Source organism: Marmota flaviventris, chromosome 13 (assembly GCF_047511675.1).
Source record: "Marmota flaviventris isolate mMarFla1 chromosome 13, mMarFla1.hap1, whole genome shotgun sequence".
NCBI classification, from domain to species: Eukaryota; Metazoa; Chordata; class Mammalia; order Rodentia; family Sciuridae; genus Marmota; species Marmota flaviventris.
Window position 1 is genome coordinate 100,975,463 of NC_092510.1, and position 17,661 is coordinate 100,993,123.

At 57.9% G+C, this 17,661-nt stretch overlaps 1 protein-coding gene across 10 annotated transcripts in view; it reads right to left on the reverse strand.

Annotated features, from left to right (window-relative positions):
• Tsc1 (TSC complex subunit 1) overlaps positions 1 to 17,661 on the reverse strand; it is a 174,078-nt gene that overhangs the window by 85,842 nt on the left and 70,575 nt on the right. For all 10 annotated transcript variants that reach the window (XM_027942475.2, XM_071601106.1, XM_071601103.1 and 7 more), the window contains 3 exons: positions 14,528 to 14,577; positions 11,808 to 11,921; positions 5,837 to 5,905 (listed from right to left, as the gene is read on the reverse strand). In XM_027942475.2, coding sequence (XP_027798276.2) covers positions 5,837 to 5,905; positions 11,808 to 11,921; positions 14,528 to 14,577 — 233 coding nt within the window. The remainder of the gene's footprint in view (positions 1 to 5,836; positions 5,906 to 11,807; positions 11,922 to 14,527; positions 14,578 to 17,661) is intronic.

Genomic DNA, 17,661 nt, shown 5'->3' on the forward strand with positions numbered 1-17,661 from the left:
TTTTAAATCTTTGGTGGACACAACATCTTTGTTTGTATGTGGTGCTGAGGATCGAACCCGGGCCGCACGCATGGCAGGCGAGCGCGCTACCACTTGAGCCACATCCCCAGCCCTAAACACGCTTTTCAAAGAGATATCGATAAGATAAACTGCAGTCCATCTGCAAGGCAGGATCACTTTAATTTAATGTTTTAAAAGTCAGCATCCTGGTGGTTGATCCTTGTCACAGTCGATTAAAGGAACAAAGGGAAAGACAACAGGACGACCTTCAGCAGAGGGCGCCAACGTGGAGCCCAGCGCAGGGCGGCCCCGGCACCAACAGGAAGAGAACAGAAGGCTCTGCACATGCGACAGGCTCTCCAGTGCTCCAGGCCCAGGCCCCTCGGGGCAGCCCACGCTCAGGGTCCAGCAGTTGAACTTGATCAAGGGATAGGACACGAAAACCAAGTGCGAGACTCGGAAACAACTTGAAGATGGAAAGCAGGAAGTCACTTGAGTGTCTCCACGATTCACGGGAAACCCCAACAGGGGGAGGCCAAAGCCATCTCCCCAAAGCCACCTGGAGACAAATGTGCGTCTCCCATCGAAAGCCTCACTGAGTGCTTTGGGTCTGACTGCATCGTTTGCTGGATTTTAAACACCGTCCTCTCCCTGGACCAACAGCAAATTGGACAGGATTTCATTGCCATGGTGATGCGGAGCTGGGAAGTCATCCAAATGCATTCATTCATTCATTCCATAAATATTTACCAAGCATGGAGCCCATGCCAGGCCGTGGGACAGGCTGGGGACCTGCCACTGACCGCTCAGTGCACTTACTCCCAACTCCAGTGTGATGGTGCTGAGGAGGCGTGCAGAATGCCCTGGGTGTGTGACAGGAGTGGCCGCGTCTGGAGTGGGCAAGGGCAGGTGAGGCTGGAGGCTGAAGGATCGAGAAGCAGCTGTCCACCCGGGCGGGGCCGCTGGGGCAGCAAGATCCACAGGCCAGGATCTGAGCCCAGGCTGTGGTGCAGGTGTGGCCATCTCCGTCCTCCTCTGGAGGCCTGGTGGAGGAAGAATCTTCTTCCCGGCCCCTTAGGGCTGTGACATAATCCAGCTGCTTCCTGCTGGATGACCCCAAATCCTGGCTTCTTGCTGCCCGAGGCTGCTCACAGTTCCCAGAGGCCCTGAGCAGGGCTTCTCCAACAGGGCAGCTGGCTTCGTTGTGCCAGCAGAAGACCCTCTCTCTGGTCTGCTAAGACACTATTGGATGATGTAACCAGGTCCCTTGGTCCTGTCCCATGCCAGGGGAGGGGGTTGCACAAGGTGTGGACGCTGGGAGGTGGGAAATGGACAGGAGTCCCCTTGGGGCCTGCTACAGTGTGCCAAGGCCCTGAGCAGGGCAGGCCGGCTGAGCTGGAGGGCTGAAGGAGGTGGGTGAGAGAGGAGGGGGCGTGAGGCTGAGCCAAAGGCAGGCCCAGGCCCCAGCTCTAGGGATGCCCACAAGAGGGACAGGAGCAGTGGAAGGCCCCAGTCACACCACTTAGTGAAGGACAACTGCTTGTCCACACAGGACAATTTCCCAAGGATGTGCTTCCCAGAGAGCACTAACAGCAGCCACCTGCAGGGAAGGAAACAAACAAATTTGCACGCACATGGACAGATACATTGTGGCCAAGAAATAAAATCGTTCCTATTTTTAAAGTGATCTCTCAGGGACAACAGGGAAAGGACTGGGAAGAACCCAGGACAGAGGCAGGAGGCAGATCAGGAACCGAGTAAAGCAAAGAGATTCTTTAGTATTTCAAATAAAACAGCACAAACAATGACCGTGGTCAAGGCAAAGATGAGGATCCCTTTGGAACTGACCTGACCCCACATTTCCAAACTCACTACATATGTCTCAGCTCAGCTTTGTCCAAAAACTGTGCCCTGCAGACCTGGGCACATTCTGACCTCAAGAACTGGACTGTCCAGAGGAGTAGCTCATGGGTCTCCAACAGAGTCACTGCCTTCTGATGGTTCTAATACAAACTACTCATATTTCTTTCTTTTACTCATTTGATGGTCACTTAAAAAAAAAAATCCTCAAAGAGATTGCATTAGACCAAAAAGAAAAAGAAATGAAAACCCAGCGTTGAACCAGAGTCCTGGTGGGCTGCGGTTGCATCTTTCTCTCCTGAACACGATTCCCTGTCTTCTTCTGTGCTCTAAATTACCAATTCTGGTCCCTGTGAAGCTAAATAATATTAATTACCATATAAATGAATATGCATATGTGTCACTTTCTCCCTAAAAGCAAGAAAGCCTGTTTGTTTTGGATGAGGTTTTGTTTTGCTTTTGAACAACCAAAGCACATAATTAGAAGCCTCACCTCTCACTCCTGTCTCCACTGGGAAGAGATGAAAAAGGTTCTGGGTGCCCCATGAAGGTTAGAAGAAATTTTAAAACAAATCGAAGGAGATATTTCTTTACTCTGCAGGTAACAATGGCTTGGACATGATCAGAATCACAGGCCTAGGAGGGACTTCTGTGTGCAAGCCCGACCCACTGTTCTGCAGATGGGGGAAGGGGCTCAGGGAGCGCAGCTTCCCAGAGGAGCCCCAAGACCAGGCCCCGGCAGCAGGAACACCACTGTATTTGCACCTTGGTTCTGGGACTCCCTCTGCCGTGGTGGCCTCTGCACCTGCGAGATGGGGAGCCGCAGTGTGGCCTCCGCAGGGTTGCTGGAAGGCGGGTGGAGACCTGGCCATGCAAGCTACACTCTGATCCGTGTACAGCCACGGTCTTTCTGCACAGTGTGAGGTGCACCTGCCATGGGACCTGGCAGTAGGGCCAGACCAGGCCTCCCGACAGCCCCACTGCCACCTCAATGCTGGTTGTGACAGTGAACATTACACATTAATGTCATCGACAATGAGTTATAAGACAGGTGGTCATATACGGTATAAGTAATAATACAAATCAGAGCATCATTATACTAACAGTACATGCTACCATCATTTGGTGACAGTAGTGGCCATTGGCAAGGACTTGGGATGTGGACTCCCGTTGCTAGCTTCTGTGGCACCAGGGCAGAGAGTCGAAGCACCCTCAACTGTGGGGCCCCTGGAGAGGAGCAGCTGGGTCATCGCAGTTCCCACTGGGATCCCTGTGTCACTGGAGGTCTGGGCTTCTAAGCACCTTCAAGGGAATCTGATCTCAGCAGCAGCTCAGGAGGCTGAGGCAGGAGGATCATGAGTTCAAGGTCAGCCTCAGCAACTTAGTGAGGCCCTAAGCAACTTAGCAAGACCCTATCTGTAAATAAAATATAAAAAAAGGGTTGGTGAGGGCTGGGGTTTTGGCTCAGTGGGAGAGTGCTTGCCTAGCATGTATGAGCATTGAGCAATTCTCAGCACTGCACATAAATAAATAAAAATAAAAGTCCATTGACAACCCAAAAAAATATTTTTTAAAAAAAAGGGCTGGGGATGTGGCTCAGTGTTTAAGCACCCCTGGGTCAATTCCCAGTACCCAAACAAAAGACACTCTGAAAAGGAAAGGGGGTCTTCTACAATAGGCATGGGGAGGTCCCACTGTCCTTGCTAAGCTGGAGACAGACTGTAGCACCAGCTCGACTGGACTCCTGCTTGGCAGAGCTGGTGACGGTGGTTGGTGAGTGGCTCAGGACAAGTGCTGTCTCTGGGGACAGGAATGGCAGGATCACTCGCTGCCCATGTGTCCAGAACCAGCATCAATCAAGCAGATAGTCCTGGTCCCGAAGCTCTGGGCACAATGAATCGGAAATTCTGCCTGGTGTGCACGACTGTGTCTGCTGTGCACAACTGTGTCTGCTGTGCTCTTATCATCTGGTTTTCTGGGTGCTTGGGACTAAACTCCGGGCCTGGTGCATGCTAGGTACTCTCTAATACCAAGCTAGGGCCCCCACCCCACTGCGCTTTAAACACAGTCCCCAGCTTAAGGAGGGATTCCAGTCCCAGGCAGCTCACTTTTGTGCAGCGGAGCAACCCTGGTGGCCCTCTGGCCAGAGGCGATGAAGAGGGGAAAGCTCCGCGCTAAGGCCAGAAGGCAGATTCGGTGACTCCAGCCTGCTGCCAGGCTCCCGCGCCACCCTCCACCAGGCAAGCTCAAGGGCAGCCAGGTGAGGGCGCCAAGCACTGTGTGTGGAAAGCGCGTCCCACTTCCAATCCCAGAGGATACTACTCCCCCTTTATTAATCCCAGAGGATGCTCCTTCCCCTTTATTACCCGACAGACGGGCACTTCCCAGATGGAAGACAGGAGGCCTTTTCAAGGGTGAAGGATGAAGGGTCAAGTTTAAAGAGTGTTCCCTGAGGTTGGCTGGCCTGAGTGGAGGTGGGTGAGCTGGGTTTTGGCCCCGCCTCGGTCCTCGGCCATTCTCCCAAGCTGGGATGGCCCCCGCACAGTCCCAGCTCTAGAGGGGGTCCTGGTCTTCCACAGTGGTGTCCCCATCCCCACCCTTCTCACTGTCAGCCTCACTTGGGTCTTGTGACACTGCCTCCCGCTGCTGAGGAGCCAAGGTGGACCAATGCCCCTGCTGGAGTGGACGGCCGGGAGGTGGAGCTGGCGCCAGAGTCTGGGCACCAGGGAACCCGGTGCCCCGAGGGTTCTGCAGAACTCTGCAGAAGGGAGCGGGGGCGGGAGCAGGTGGCAGAGGGCCCGTCCCTCCCGACAGTGCCTCCACTCACCCGAGGACGCCTGCCACTTCCCGCTCAGCACCACCCCCAGATCCAGCTCCCAGCATGTGGACCTGGGGGGCAAACCACCCTGACGGAGGCCGCAGACAAGTCAAGTCGTCGGTGAACTTCCGGCCTGGCCCTGTGCTGGCGTGGCCGACCCCACCCCAAGTACGCCTCCCACAAAGACCCCACAGCAGCTGTGACTAGGAAGTCCCTCCTGGCCAGGGAAAGAAAAGCAGAGACTGAGAGGCCCAAGCGACCTCAGAACCGAGAGCAGAGGGACTCTCTGGATGCTCAAGGAAGGGACCCAGGGGAGGAGGGAGTCCAAGAGAAAGAAAAACGAAAACAAGGTGAGCCCCGGCCCCAGGGACCGGGGGGACAGCACAGCCCTCCCTGGTGCCAGGAGAGGGGCGCACAGAGCCCATGGGGTTCAGCTGACAGGACTGCGGCCATCCTGGTCAGAACTACCACTTTCCCCCCAGGTGACCTGGACACGCATCCCAGGCCCTGTGGGACAGGGGCCTTAAGAGAGGCCCGGGCAGCAGACTGACTGGTGTTGGACGCCTGAGTGGCTTTTGAGAAAGCCAGGTCCGCTGCAGCTGCTGCCCACCCTCGGCCAGCTTACTGAAGCCCCTTCCTCTTCCCTCAGGGGGTAGGGATGCCCCATCCTGCTGCCCCCCCCGGACATTCTTCTGTCCCCAGATTTCCAGTGAGTGGCACTGTGCAGGCTGGGACCTGCCTGCCCCTTTCTTGGTCCCAAGGCACCTTGCGGCCACTCCTCACCGGGGCCCAGGCTCTTCTGAAACAGTGCCGGGAATTATTTGAAGAAATCAAGACAACATGTAACGGCTCCCGGCTGTGGCTAGACCCTGGGTGCTGACATGTGCTGGTTGTCCTGTCCCCTCCCACCACATGCATGCTTCTGCAATTGTCCCTGCTTGGACTCTCTCCCGGGACCCTCCAACTGGGCCGGGCCTTTCCTTCAGGGGCCCTGGTGGGAGCCACCAGCCTCCAGTCCCCATGGCAAGCCACAGGGAAGGACACACCCACAGACGGCCCTCTCCTCGGGTCTGGCCATCCCTGCCCCTGGAGATGAACACGTCCCCTCCCTCTGTCCTGACAGCAGAGCCCCCAGTGGGAGCCACACAGCAGTCTCACCTTCTTGACGCAGTCCTCGTCCGTCAGGCGCTGCTGGATCAGCTTGATGAGCAGCGGGCTGGGGACGCTCTAGAGGGAAGAAGACCGCCTGAGGGTCACGGTGAGGAAGAGCCCACGCTGGCAGCACCCGACTGCCCTCCTGCCTCAGCCGCCAGCACCTTGCCCATCCAGTGCCGTCAGCGCCCGAGGCAGCTCCGCCGGCCACCCCAGGCCCCCCAAGCCTGGCCTGCAGGGCCGCCCGCTGCCCCTTCGCCCCAGGATCTCCTTGCTGCACTAACCGCGTGGCCGTGCGTCAGCGTCCCCAGTACAGGGCAGAGCTCGCAAGGAGAGGGCAGCTTTCACTGCTCGGTGCCCTCACAGGGTGCGCAGGAAGGGGCCCAGGCTCGTGAGAAGAGCTCTTCCCAGCTGCACATTTGGTGACTGCCAGTGGCAACAGCACACTGGCCATGGGTGGTGTCCACATCACACAGTGGTCAGGTGCTGTGGAGAAGGGCTTCCCCAGAGAAGGGCGGCTAGGTACCAGCCAACTGACCACCGTCCCAGGGCCCAGCTGACAGATGAGAGCGCGAAGCTTCAAATCCCTCGTCCGTGCTGCGAGCAGGGACGCCTGGGTTGCCCATGACCCTGTTCAAGCCGCACTGTCCTTATCCCTTTTTTAGAGAGGAGGGAGCTGGGCTGGGTGGGGGGGAGTCAAGGCCTGTCCCCAGGGTGACACAGTCAAGTGGACAGGGCAGGGCTGGAAGCCAAGACGTGTAGCCAGCGCCGTCTTTGAAGCACGGCGCCCTCTGCCCGCCCACTCAGCCCGGCAGGACCAACAGGGCAGCGGGACGGGCCAGGGCAGGAAGTTGGAGCCGGCCTCCCTGGGCGCTCCCTCTTCAGCAGAGCCCAGGTCTGGGTTCACAGCCACGTCGGAGCTGAACTCACAAAGCCTCGGACGCCCACAGCCCACGCCCTGCCCACCCCTCCCCAGAGTCCCCTCTGCCCAAGGTCCCTGAGAGCTGGCGCATCTCCCAGGCCCCACACAGGAGCCTCCAGGCCACCCAGCCCACACCCCCAGCTACATGGGGCCACCCTGTCCCCAGGTGCTGCAGAGGCCCACGGGCGCCTGGCTGAGGTGCAGGCAGAGCTGCCTCGTGCCCTTTCCACCAAGCCAGGGACGGTGCTCGGCTGGCAGAGGAGCCCGTACCCAGCTTCCAGTGTCCCCAGGCTCTGGCCCCCGGGCAGCACTGACATGATGCGGGAGGAGAGGCCGGGCCTTTAACTTGAGAAGCCATGTGTAAGGGGTCACAGTGACCAGGTCCTACCCCCAGGTGCTGTGAAAAGCACCTCAGGGGACAGATCTGGCATGTCCCAGGGCTCCTCGAGCAGGCTGTGACACAGAAATGGTGCCGCTAAGGGTACGCGCCCATGGCAGCCTCTGTGCGTGCTTTGTGCGGTGGGGAGCAGGCCTCCCGCCTGAGGCGCACCTTGTCCCACCCCAGCAAGGGGACAGGCCGGGCTGGGCTCACGCTGGCACAGATGAAGGCGAGCCCTGGACAGCGGGGGCACCTGCGCGCGCACAGCAGGGGAGGCGGGCGGGGCTGCCCACTCCTGGGGCACAGGTTCCCGACAAGAGCAGGCTGGATGGGGACACTGAGGGTGGAGCCGGAGCAGCCACTCTGCAGGCATGAGGGCTGTGAGGGAATGAAGAAAAAGAGAGAAACCAGGCAGCCCCCGAGCAGCTTCTCCAGGGTGTGGAGTTGGGGAAAAAAAAGAAGAGCAGACAATAAGAGCACGAGGGAGGGAGCACCTCGCCTGGGAACAGGGTCTGCAATGTGCTCGCCTGAAAGTCGGGGGCCACCAGGTCTCTATGAAGCGGACAGAGAAGACCACCTGAAAGCAGAGGCAGGGGGCTGACATGGGTGGGGAGGAAGGGGCGGAGCGGGGGCAGCCTGCAGCAGGCCCTTCTGCACCCTTCCCTGAGACCTGGGTCCCATGACATTTCAGCCCCGGCCCCCACACTGTGCCCCGACCTCTGGTGCAAGCCGGTGGCCCTGCGCCACGCCCGGCCTGCGGTCTGCTCTGCCGTGGGGCACGAGGCCCTGCTCTCCCCACAGGCCTTCAAGGAGGCAGTGGTGGGGGACGGCACCTGGAGAAAGGCGCAGGCCCAGGGAGGGTCGAGGGACAAGGAGGTGTCTTCTGCTGGTGTCCAGGGAAGCCCCCCAAGACTGGGGGCCGCAGGGCTCCCCCCGCCCCAGGAGAGCTGGTTCCATCCTGGGGCTGTCTTCCTCCTGACAGCACCCGCTCAGGAGGCGTGTTCCAACAGGGACAGGGACGCGGGACGCCAGTCAGGGCGCAGGAGGGTGCCAGCGGAGGACGGGGTTGAAAGGCGGCAGGTGGGGTGGGGCGCGGCACCCCTGCAGGCTGCACCGCGGGGGACAGGCCGCAGCTTTGAGCAAGGCCGTCCAGGCCCCCACGTCCCTGCCACTCTGCTGTCTCCGTGCCAGCTTTGATGTGTCGCGTCAGCAGCGGGGCTTTCGGGCTCTCCCCGAAGCCCTGCCAACCGTCTCTTCAGAGTCGGGCTCCCCCTTCCTGAGCTCTGTGGCTCCCCCCAACCCCAGAGCCTGGCTTTCAGGGAAGAAGGAGGGACAAGTGGACAGAGCCTGGTGAAGCCACCCCTGGTCACAGGAGTGCCCCTGGCCTCTGGGCTCCCTGCTGCCCACAGACCTTCTCCCGGCCACAGCGCTGGCTCTGGGGCTCCTGGGCAGAGGCGCTCCCAGAGGCACCGGGTAAGCGCTGCCCCACGGCCACTGGCTTTTCCTGGACTGGCTTCTTCACACTGTGCTGACACAGCGGCTGCCTAACACCAGCCCTGTCCCTGGGTCACCACGGGGCGTGGCGTTTGCTCAGGGGTGACGTGGGCCAGCTGAGGTGCCGGTCTCTGTCCCCGCTCCCTGCCAGGCTCCTGCGGGGAGGTTCCTGAGCTCCCCGGGGAGCCTCGGAGACTTCCTCAGAGACCCCTCACTGCAAAGTCTGCGCTGCCAGATCAGGGGGCTGGCAGGACCTGTCCCCTAGAATCTGGGAGACCTCAGGGACAGGGGGTGAGAAGTCGAGGGGACAGAAGAGGCTCTGAAGGAAGACAACAGAGGCCAGAGCGGCACCGCGGGGCCCACCGGATGGGAGAGGTGTGGCTCCAGGAGCACAGAGCTGTCCTCAGGTCACCTGCTGCCACCCTCCTCCACCCCAGCCTCCACCAGGCCTGTCTCTCTCCAGCGCCCAGTGCCTGGAGGAAGGGAGGGAGGACGGGAGAGGGGAACCAGGGCCCACCTCGGCTCGGCCTCCAGGAGGGAGGCGCAGGCCGGCTGGAGACGAGTGCCAGCAGCCAGAGGGCAGCACAGGACTCCGCAGCGAGAGCCGGTGGCCTGTTTCCCGGAACTGCTCAGCACTCTTGGGAGGGCTGAGCCTTGTGTGTGCACAGAGGCAGGGCGAAGGCTTTGCTTGGCACATGGCACATGGCCCCAGGGTACCCTGCCCTCCAAGCCTGTACCCTCCTCCACCCCAGCCGGGGCCTAGCGCTGAGTAGGTAGTCCAGCATTAGTCTAGATGTATTAGCCAACCAGCTGCCACCGACTGACTGGTGGAGAGAAGGCCTGCGGGCGCCCGGGCCCTGGCTTGTGCTTAGTGTGGCGCTGCTGGCCTCCAGGGAGGCCAGCCTCTGCGGGGGGCAGGAGGAGTTCATCTTCCCAGCACTGAGAGGGCAGGGAGGCAGCAGCCCAGGGGCCACGTCTGGGTTAGCACCAGCCGTGAGAGAGCTCACCAGGAGGCAGAGCCAGGAAGGCAGGGAAGAGGGGGCTTGGCAAATGGAGCTGAGCCTTAAAAGACTCAAGTCAGCAGCCAGTTTGATGGGGACTTTCATGAGCGGCCTGCCTGGGCGGCCCTCCCTCCGCAGCAAGGGGGCGGCCACGACCTTGGCTTTCATCTTCCCCCCAACAAGACATCCCAGGAAGCACTGGATGAGGTCTGAAATGGGCTGGTAATTAGCGTAACGAAGCCCGGGAGGAATTTCCTGAACTTCCTCCTCCTGGCTGAATTCCTGAACCCAATCTGGAATCTTCAGCCTAGAGATGAGCTGCCTCCCCAACACGGAAAGCAGGCACTGGGGAGCCATGTTCCCAAACCCTACTCCTACCCCCTAGAGTAGGTGTTCCCAAAGCGTGACCACAGCTCTGTCCCCAAGACTGTGGGGGCTCTGGGGGGACAGTGACTCACTGCAGGTGACCGACCTCCCTGAGTGAGGTCTTCCTGTCCTCCCATCAAGCTGCTGTCCAGGCCACCCGAGCCCGGGATCTGCCTGCAGCACCCCTCATCTCCGAGCACAGCCCTCCCCCACCTGAGGGCTGCGTCAGGGCCTCCTGGAGCCCTCTCCCCCACCTGCCACAGCCGACTGCTCCTGGCACACCTGACCAGCCGGCTCGGGCAGAGCCCTCTCCTGAGAATGGGGCCTCAGCACTGCCTCTGGGGGCAGTGTGACCAGAGGACACAGGACCTGGGACAGAGGGGTGGTCACAGTGGTAAGAGCACGGGCAGGAGAGAGAGGCAGGGGGAGGAGGGACTGCAGAGAATGGGGTGAGAGAGGACGCGCCCCAAAGAGGCTGAGAGAAGCCCAGTGTGATCCCTGGCTGCTGAGCCACGTCCCACGAGTCAGCGTCCCCTTTCAGGTCCACCTTCTGCTCTGAGCAGCCTGGGTGCATTCCTGCCACCTGCAGCCAGGGACTGGTCAGAAGAGTTGTCCTGCACTCACTGGTGGCCCCCTGAGGCCTGGAAACCACTTCCAAGTTCTTGGAGGATCAGGGGCCACAGGTACTCGTGGTAGGGACTTGTCATTGGATGAAGACAGACACAGGGAGACTAGAGGTCTCTCCTGCTGGGGGTCAGGCCTGGACAGAGCTGAACTGACCACAAGGCAGGAGGAACCTGTTGGACCCAGGGAAGGTGGACCCAGAGCCCCACCCCCATGGTGCCCTCAACTCTCCACTTCTGTCAGATTCCTGGCAACCGTCTTCATCTGCTACTCAACCTGAAGGACACTGTGGACACCAGTGTCCTTTAATGTGGCGCCTGACTGAAGTTTGCAAGTTTGGCTTGAAAGTGCCGTCGACCATCACATGTGCTTCTGTCTCAGGTGTGAGGTCACAGCTGGCTGGGTCTGGCTGGTCAAGTGCTCCTGAGTCCAATTTTAAGCCATGGAAGGGCCGAGGGGTCCAGTAGTGGCCTCAGTCTGCAGGCAGACCAGGAGGCCAAGGGAAGGCCTGGAGAGCCCAGCACACACTGAGCGCCCCGAAACCCCAGGCTGCTCTCCCTCCTCACCGTGCCCCCACAAACAGGAGAAGAGTCTCGGGGAGAAGCGCCCAGACGGCAGGTCCCTGCCTCAGGCTCAGACAGAACTGAGTTTCTGTTTGAATTAAAGAGAGACACTCCTCATCCCTGAGGTTCCCTTTAAAAGACGTCCGCAAACATGAGGCTGGTGGGGTGGTGCTTGGAAACAGCACATCTAGTCCTCATGCATGCGCCCACAGTGGCCATGAAAGGGACAGACTAGATGGGAGCTGCCCGGCCCTGAGGGTGGACACTGTGCCAGGGGAAATGCCCCTCAGGGCCAGCTCTGGGGCCTTCCATCAGCTGGAGGGGCTGACACCCTTCCAACCCACAGCTGAGCTCAGCCCTGGGTGACCCTGTGTAGGCCACCAGGTCCACCATTTGCAGGATGGAGACCACTAAGAAGCAAAGAAGCCAGCCCGGCCCCTCCTCACTCCAAACGCCCCTCCCGGCCGGCAGGCCACCCCTCCTCAGCACAGCTCGCTGGGTCTCACTTCACCCCAGCCTCCCGCCCGCCAACCCAAAGGAAATGGAGCCTCCCAGGCAGGCAGAGGGGCGGGGGTCGGGGCGCGGGAAGGCTGCCACCTGCCCAGCCCCCCAGCCAGGCCAGTCCTACCTTGGATTTCTGGTAATGCTTCCTGGCTTCCTCAGCCACAGAGGAAGATTTTCTTTCTATCAAGTTGTCGCTGGTGAGGAGATTGCTGCTCAGGTGTTTGCAGAGCCACATTGCCTGAGGGAAGGGGAGCCCAGCGAGGGCACCAAGAGTCACGCCACACCGTGCCCAGGCCCCTCTATGGTGGACCGAAAAGGCTGCTGGGGGAGGCGTCAGTATTTGTGGCTGGAGGGAGACCCCACGGGAAGGCCAACCCGCAAAGTCCCTCCAGCCTGATTTCTGCCTGTCGGCACCTGCTCCGCCAGCCCCAGGCTCTGGGGAGGCCAGGAACCTCCCAGTGGGGGGGCCTCCTGCCCTGGGCCTCCTGCCCTGGGCCTCCTGCCCTGGGCCTCCCTGCCCTGGGCCTGCCTTTCCAAGCTCTGTGGACCACAGGTTTTTAATTCAAGGAAGGGTTAGGCCAGGAAAGGTGGAGACAGAAATATGGTCACAAGCCACACTCATTCATTTCTTTCTTAAACTTGGGGCATCAGTGAACTGACTTTAGTTCGTTGATGACTGCCGTGTGTAGTCTACCAGAGGGGACATGTTTACGGCCTAACAAGGCAGTGAAATGTTCTTAGCTGGTGGCCATTTCAGCACCTGGGCTGTGTGGACCTTAACTCTCCCTGCTCCTCCTGCTACAGGATGCGTCAGGGACAACAGTGGGAAGGGCCCTGTCTGGGTCTTACGCTGGAAACTCCAAGTCTGCGTCCCCACACAGGCTCAGGGTGAGCGTGGTGAGTTCACCATGAGGTGTGAGCTTCAATACCAGCTTCCAGCTTCCAGAACCTGCTTCTTCAGGGGACAAACTCGATGACCTCAGCCTTGCAGGGACCTGACAAAGGAAGGTCTCTGTGCTCTAGGCTGCTCTGACCGGCAAGTCCCTCCTAGTGATCAGAGAAGAGCCTGAGCAAGGCAAAGATGGCCCTGACGGTAGCAGAACAAAAGCCCTTTCCCAAAGGGAGACCCGCCCCTGAGCTTCTAGACCCTCCTTGACCACCTAGCTCAGTAAATAGGTGCCATGTCTGTCTAATGCAGACGTCATTCAAGGTCCCTGTGTCACAATCTGCCAAGGGAGCCTTTCCAACTGGTTTTCTGAGCCCTGTCCTGGGAGATTCTGATGAGGTCGATCTGTAGAGAAGCCCAGGAACTGGCATTTTTCAAAGCACCCTGGTAATGCTAACGACCCATGGGCCTGGAAGCCCCCAGTTTCTAAAGCAAAACAGCGAGAGAGGCTGGGTTCTGGGGAGCTGGCTGTGGACAGGAGTGCAGCTGGCAGCCCCAGGCTGAGGAGTCTGAGACAGACAGAGGGAAGTTGACAGGTGGACAGAAGCATCAGCTACACAACTCCAAAGGCACAGCAGATGCAGGGTGCTCTGTGTAAGGAGCCAGCTCGGTTCCTTTTAGGAATAAAGATGCCAGTTAATTGGGAACAGGCTGCCCCATGACTCTAGTCCACAAGGAGTGTGCAGAGCAGTGACTTGGTCACTGGGGAAGGCTCGCTGCTGTCCGCCAACAAGATTTTAGAAGGCAGAAAGACTCAAATTTTGACATGTTGGTGGCACTTAAAAAAAAGGAGCCAGGCATAATGGTGTATGCCTGTATAATCCTAGCGGCTTGGGAGGCTGAGGCAGGGGGATCACGAGTTCAAAGCCAGCCTCAGCAACGGCGAGGCACTAAGCAACTCAGTGAGACCCTGTCTCTAAATAAAATACAAAATAGGACTGGGATGTGGCTCAGGGGTCGAGTGCTCCTGAGTTCAATCCCCATAGCAGCTCCGGGTCAGCCTTTGCCTTGGGGGAGGAGTCACAGAGGAGTGAGGAGGGCTGAGCTGTTTCCTGCATCTTCAAAGCACAGTCTCCTTAAAATGGAGAGAGACCAAAGAAAAGAGCAAAATGATAAGCATGGGTAAGATCTGGGAGTCGGGCACATGAATAACTCTAATCTAGTTTTGTGCTTTTCTGATTATTCAAAATATTTCATAATCAAAATTTTAAGGCTGAATCTTTTTTTTTCTTTTCTTTTTTTTTTTAAGAGAGAGAGAGAGAGAGAGAGAGAGAGAGAGAGAGAGAGAATTTTAATATTTATTTTTTAGTTCTTGGCGGACACAACATCTTTGTTTGTATGTGGTGCTGAGGATTGAACCCCGAGCGCGCTACTGCTTGAGCCACATCCCCAGCCCCTAAGGCTGAATCTTAAGACCAAACACTCTAACTTCTTGGGATGTCTCCTAGGCTCCAGTTAAGGGTGTGCAAAGGTAGCACTCAAGGAGCTGGGGTGGTGGCTCAATGGTGGAGCGCTTGCCTCACATATGTGAGGCCCTGGGTTCCATCCTCAGCACCACATAAAGATAAATAAATAAAATAAAGATATTGTGTCCACCTACAACTAAAAATATTTTTAAAATAAAAAGATCCCATTCATGTAGGCATGACAAGACTCCAGAAGGTGCATCCCCAATGTTGAAGTCTCTTGTCTCTGGGTGAAGGGGAAGGGTATTTTTGGTTTTTCTAGGTTTTCTACCAGGATCACACATAGGCTTGGTAACAAGGAAACAAGAAGGAAGAGAGGCAAAGAAGAGGAACGGCCCTGCTCTGCTGACAGCTCACTGAGGTCTGGGCTCCTTCCTGCTGGAGCACAAATAAGTGATCACGGCACCCCAACATTTAATATGATACACTTACGATAGTTGTTTTCCCCGAGGCGGGCGGACCTAATATCACAATCTTCGGCACTGTGGAATAAAAAGACCTGAATGTCACCGCTCAGGAAGACAAGCAGCCTCCCATGCCCACGGTGTGCTGGGTGTATTTATCTCTCTCCTCCCCAGATTTCATTTCTGCCGGTGACACAGCCATTTGTAACCCAGTGGCTCGGAGACGCTCGCACCATAGAACATATTCTCTGTGTTTAGAGAGGTAAGTGATCACTGAGATGGTTTATTTTTCTATCTCCATGGGGACGTGGACACAGCAACTTGTTTGCCAAACTAATAAATATCAAGAACAATTGGGATTTCAAACACCATAAAGCATTTTAAACAGGGACTTTGTCTCAGGGACACTCTCTCAAAGTTGTATTTTATGTAAATCGACCTTCAAAGCTCTTTTTATATTTATGCCTTTTTACTTAGCAAATTGTATTCCCGTCATTTTATAGAGGAAAATAATGGAAAAAAGCCTGGGACGCCTGGGCCAGATTTATAAAACCTGAGACGGGAAAGTCTTTGTTTTCAAATATGAGCATTTCTATGCAAATGGAAGACACTGGCAGCTCATGTGTCACCACAGCCCTGCCTCTGGAATGTTCTTGGCCCCCGCAGGATTCCCGAAGCGGTTCCCACATGGGGAGCATGTGCTGAAGATCATGCGCGAAGACCACCATTGGGGGGAGCAGCGGGCATGTGCGTGGGGTCAAGCTGCGGAAACAGCACGCTGTGTCTGGACAGACAAACCTGCAGTGGCCTCTTTTGAGCGCCATCTTGGTTACGTGGCCTCCCCCCACTTGTGGGAAGGGAGTCATCTTATCAGGCCCTGCTTGCGTGGGCACAGGTCACTGTCTGCACAGAGAGCCCATTCCTGCCAGGCCAGCAGGAAGGAAACTCAACCATGCAGAGGGATGTGTATGACCTACTTTGGGGACAGACAGTGAAGGAGCCAGGTGCTGTCCTCTTGGACAGCAATTTAATGGTCAGCACTACCATGCCCTGCCAGGCTGCTTGGCTTTAAACAGAGTTTTGCCCAAATTCACACAGCACTTTCATTTTCAGGGAAAACGTGGCAAGTTCAAGGCGATTCACTGACCCCCGGCACAAGCTCCAGAGCACTCTTGACGCTGGCTGGAGGCTGCTGAGAAGAGCAGGCTGGATGGCTCCAGGTGGCCAGTCAGCTGGGCACGGGGCTGACCTGCAGCCTATGGTCTCTGGTCTCCAGCAAGGGAAGTGCTCTCTCCCCAGCTCATGGCTTTCTGCTGCCACTTGGCTTTTACGGGTCCCTAACAAACTGCTGTAACCCCCTGAGTTCTCTACGACTCTGTTTATAAAGCTGCCTGCCAGGCCCTGATGTTGGAATGGAGGTGACTGCTTCTCAAAGCCCACAGCCCTTCCTGCTGGTGGCAGTGTGAACGAGGGGCATGGGAGGCAGGCACAGGGCAGCCCGAGTACCTCCTCCAGCCTGGCCCTTGCCCAGGAGTACTGGGTGCCAGGAGTACTCAGCAAACCGCCGCAGACACTTTTCTTTCCAAGTCAGGTTGGGCTGGAGCACTTCCTGCCCAGACTGCTGCCCATAGGCTTCTGGCCAAAAGTCCCTGTGTGCCTTTAGTGCCCCTGGATCCTCGGAGGCAGGTCCTCCAGAAGGGTGGCCCTGCCATCCAGAGCCTCATCTAGCTGGGGCAAAGAATCAGTCCCTCCTTGAGCTGGGGCCTCTGGGCCTTTCTCGTTCTTCCTCTAGATGTCCCTTCATACTCCTGTCTTGTCACTTGTCACTGCCCTATCAGGAATGTCCTCCTTACTCCTGCTGTCTCCTCCTTTCATCTTGGGTCTCCTGTCGGGGCTCTCGACCACGTGGCATGCAGGGCCACCTCCACCTTGGAGAGCTTCATCCCACAGCAGAAACACCACGGCCCTGGGGGCGGGTACCAAGGCTCATCCCTTTTGCCACCCCCCCTGCAGCACCCATGGGGGCCCCCTTGGCTGGCTGGCTGTGATCACCGAGTATCCACCACCCTTGTCACCACCATTACTGCCATTTGACAAAGAGCTCCCTCTCCAGCCTGCATTCTTGGAACAAGCTGAGGAGCCAGATGTGAGTCAAGCAGAAAAGGGGTTTAGTCAAAGACCAATGTGGCTGGGAGAGTCCTGCACAGGCTGGGAGCAGGCCCAGGGCTGCCCACTAACTAAGGCCACCAAGTGTCCAGGGGTACAAGCATGGCTGGGCAAGGCACCACACACTGCAGCTTGTGCCCATGACACTCTGACGTGGGTAGGCGAGCCACAGGCTCCACTCTGCCACTGCTGCCCAGGAACCAGGCCTGGTGGAGACACCAGGGAGAGGCTCATGCGACCAGGGCAGCTGAGGCCACAGGCCCAGGCCTCAGCCATCACAGAAGCGCAGAAGGCCTTCCAGCATCTGAGGTGGGGGCCAGGACAGGGACTCGGGGGCCGATTCTCTCTCTGGCCCTTGCAGGGCCCTCACCCTGGGTGAGAAAGCCTCGACAGAGGGGAACACACTTGAGGGTCTGGTTAGAAATGAGGGGGCTTTGGGGTCACCTAGTCAGGTGAGACTGGAGCTGGGGTACCATGGACGGCTTGCAGAGAGGGACAGGAGGGAGATGGCCAAAGGCAGGAGGCTTCATGCCATGAAGTGAAGCCTTGCTCAGGCCAGGAGGGTGCTGGCTTGACCCTGGGGCCACAGAGTGTGCCCAGTGCCCTAAAGGGGCTCCCAGCACAGGCTCTGCTGTGCCCCAGAACACCGGCCAGACCGGGCTGGGCTCAGGGCTGGTGGCGCCTGAGAGGAAGGGCAGTGCATGGCACCAAGGGCATTCTGGGACCAGTCCAAATCCCACGTGCTGCATTTGTTCTGGCAAAGTTCCTGGACCCATGACACCAGGGGACCCCCCGCCGGGTTTCTATAAGTGGCTCCCAAATTGTACACATCTACAAAAATGCTTTAACAGGGGAACGTGCGCGGCCTTTCCCCCACCTAAGTTCTCACACTCATTTATGTGATTAATTTCAGTTCTTAAAATCTAACACCTTGAAGCTCCAGCCTGCTCATAAGTAATTATTTATAAACAGTGTCATAAAAGGCTGCTTGACTGC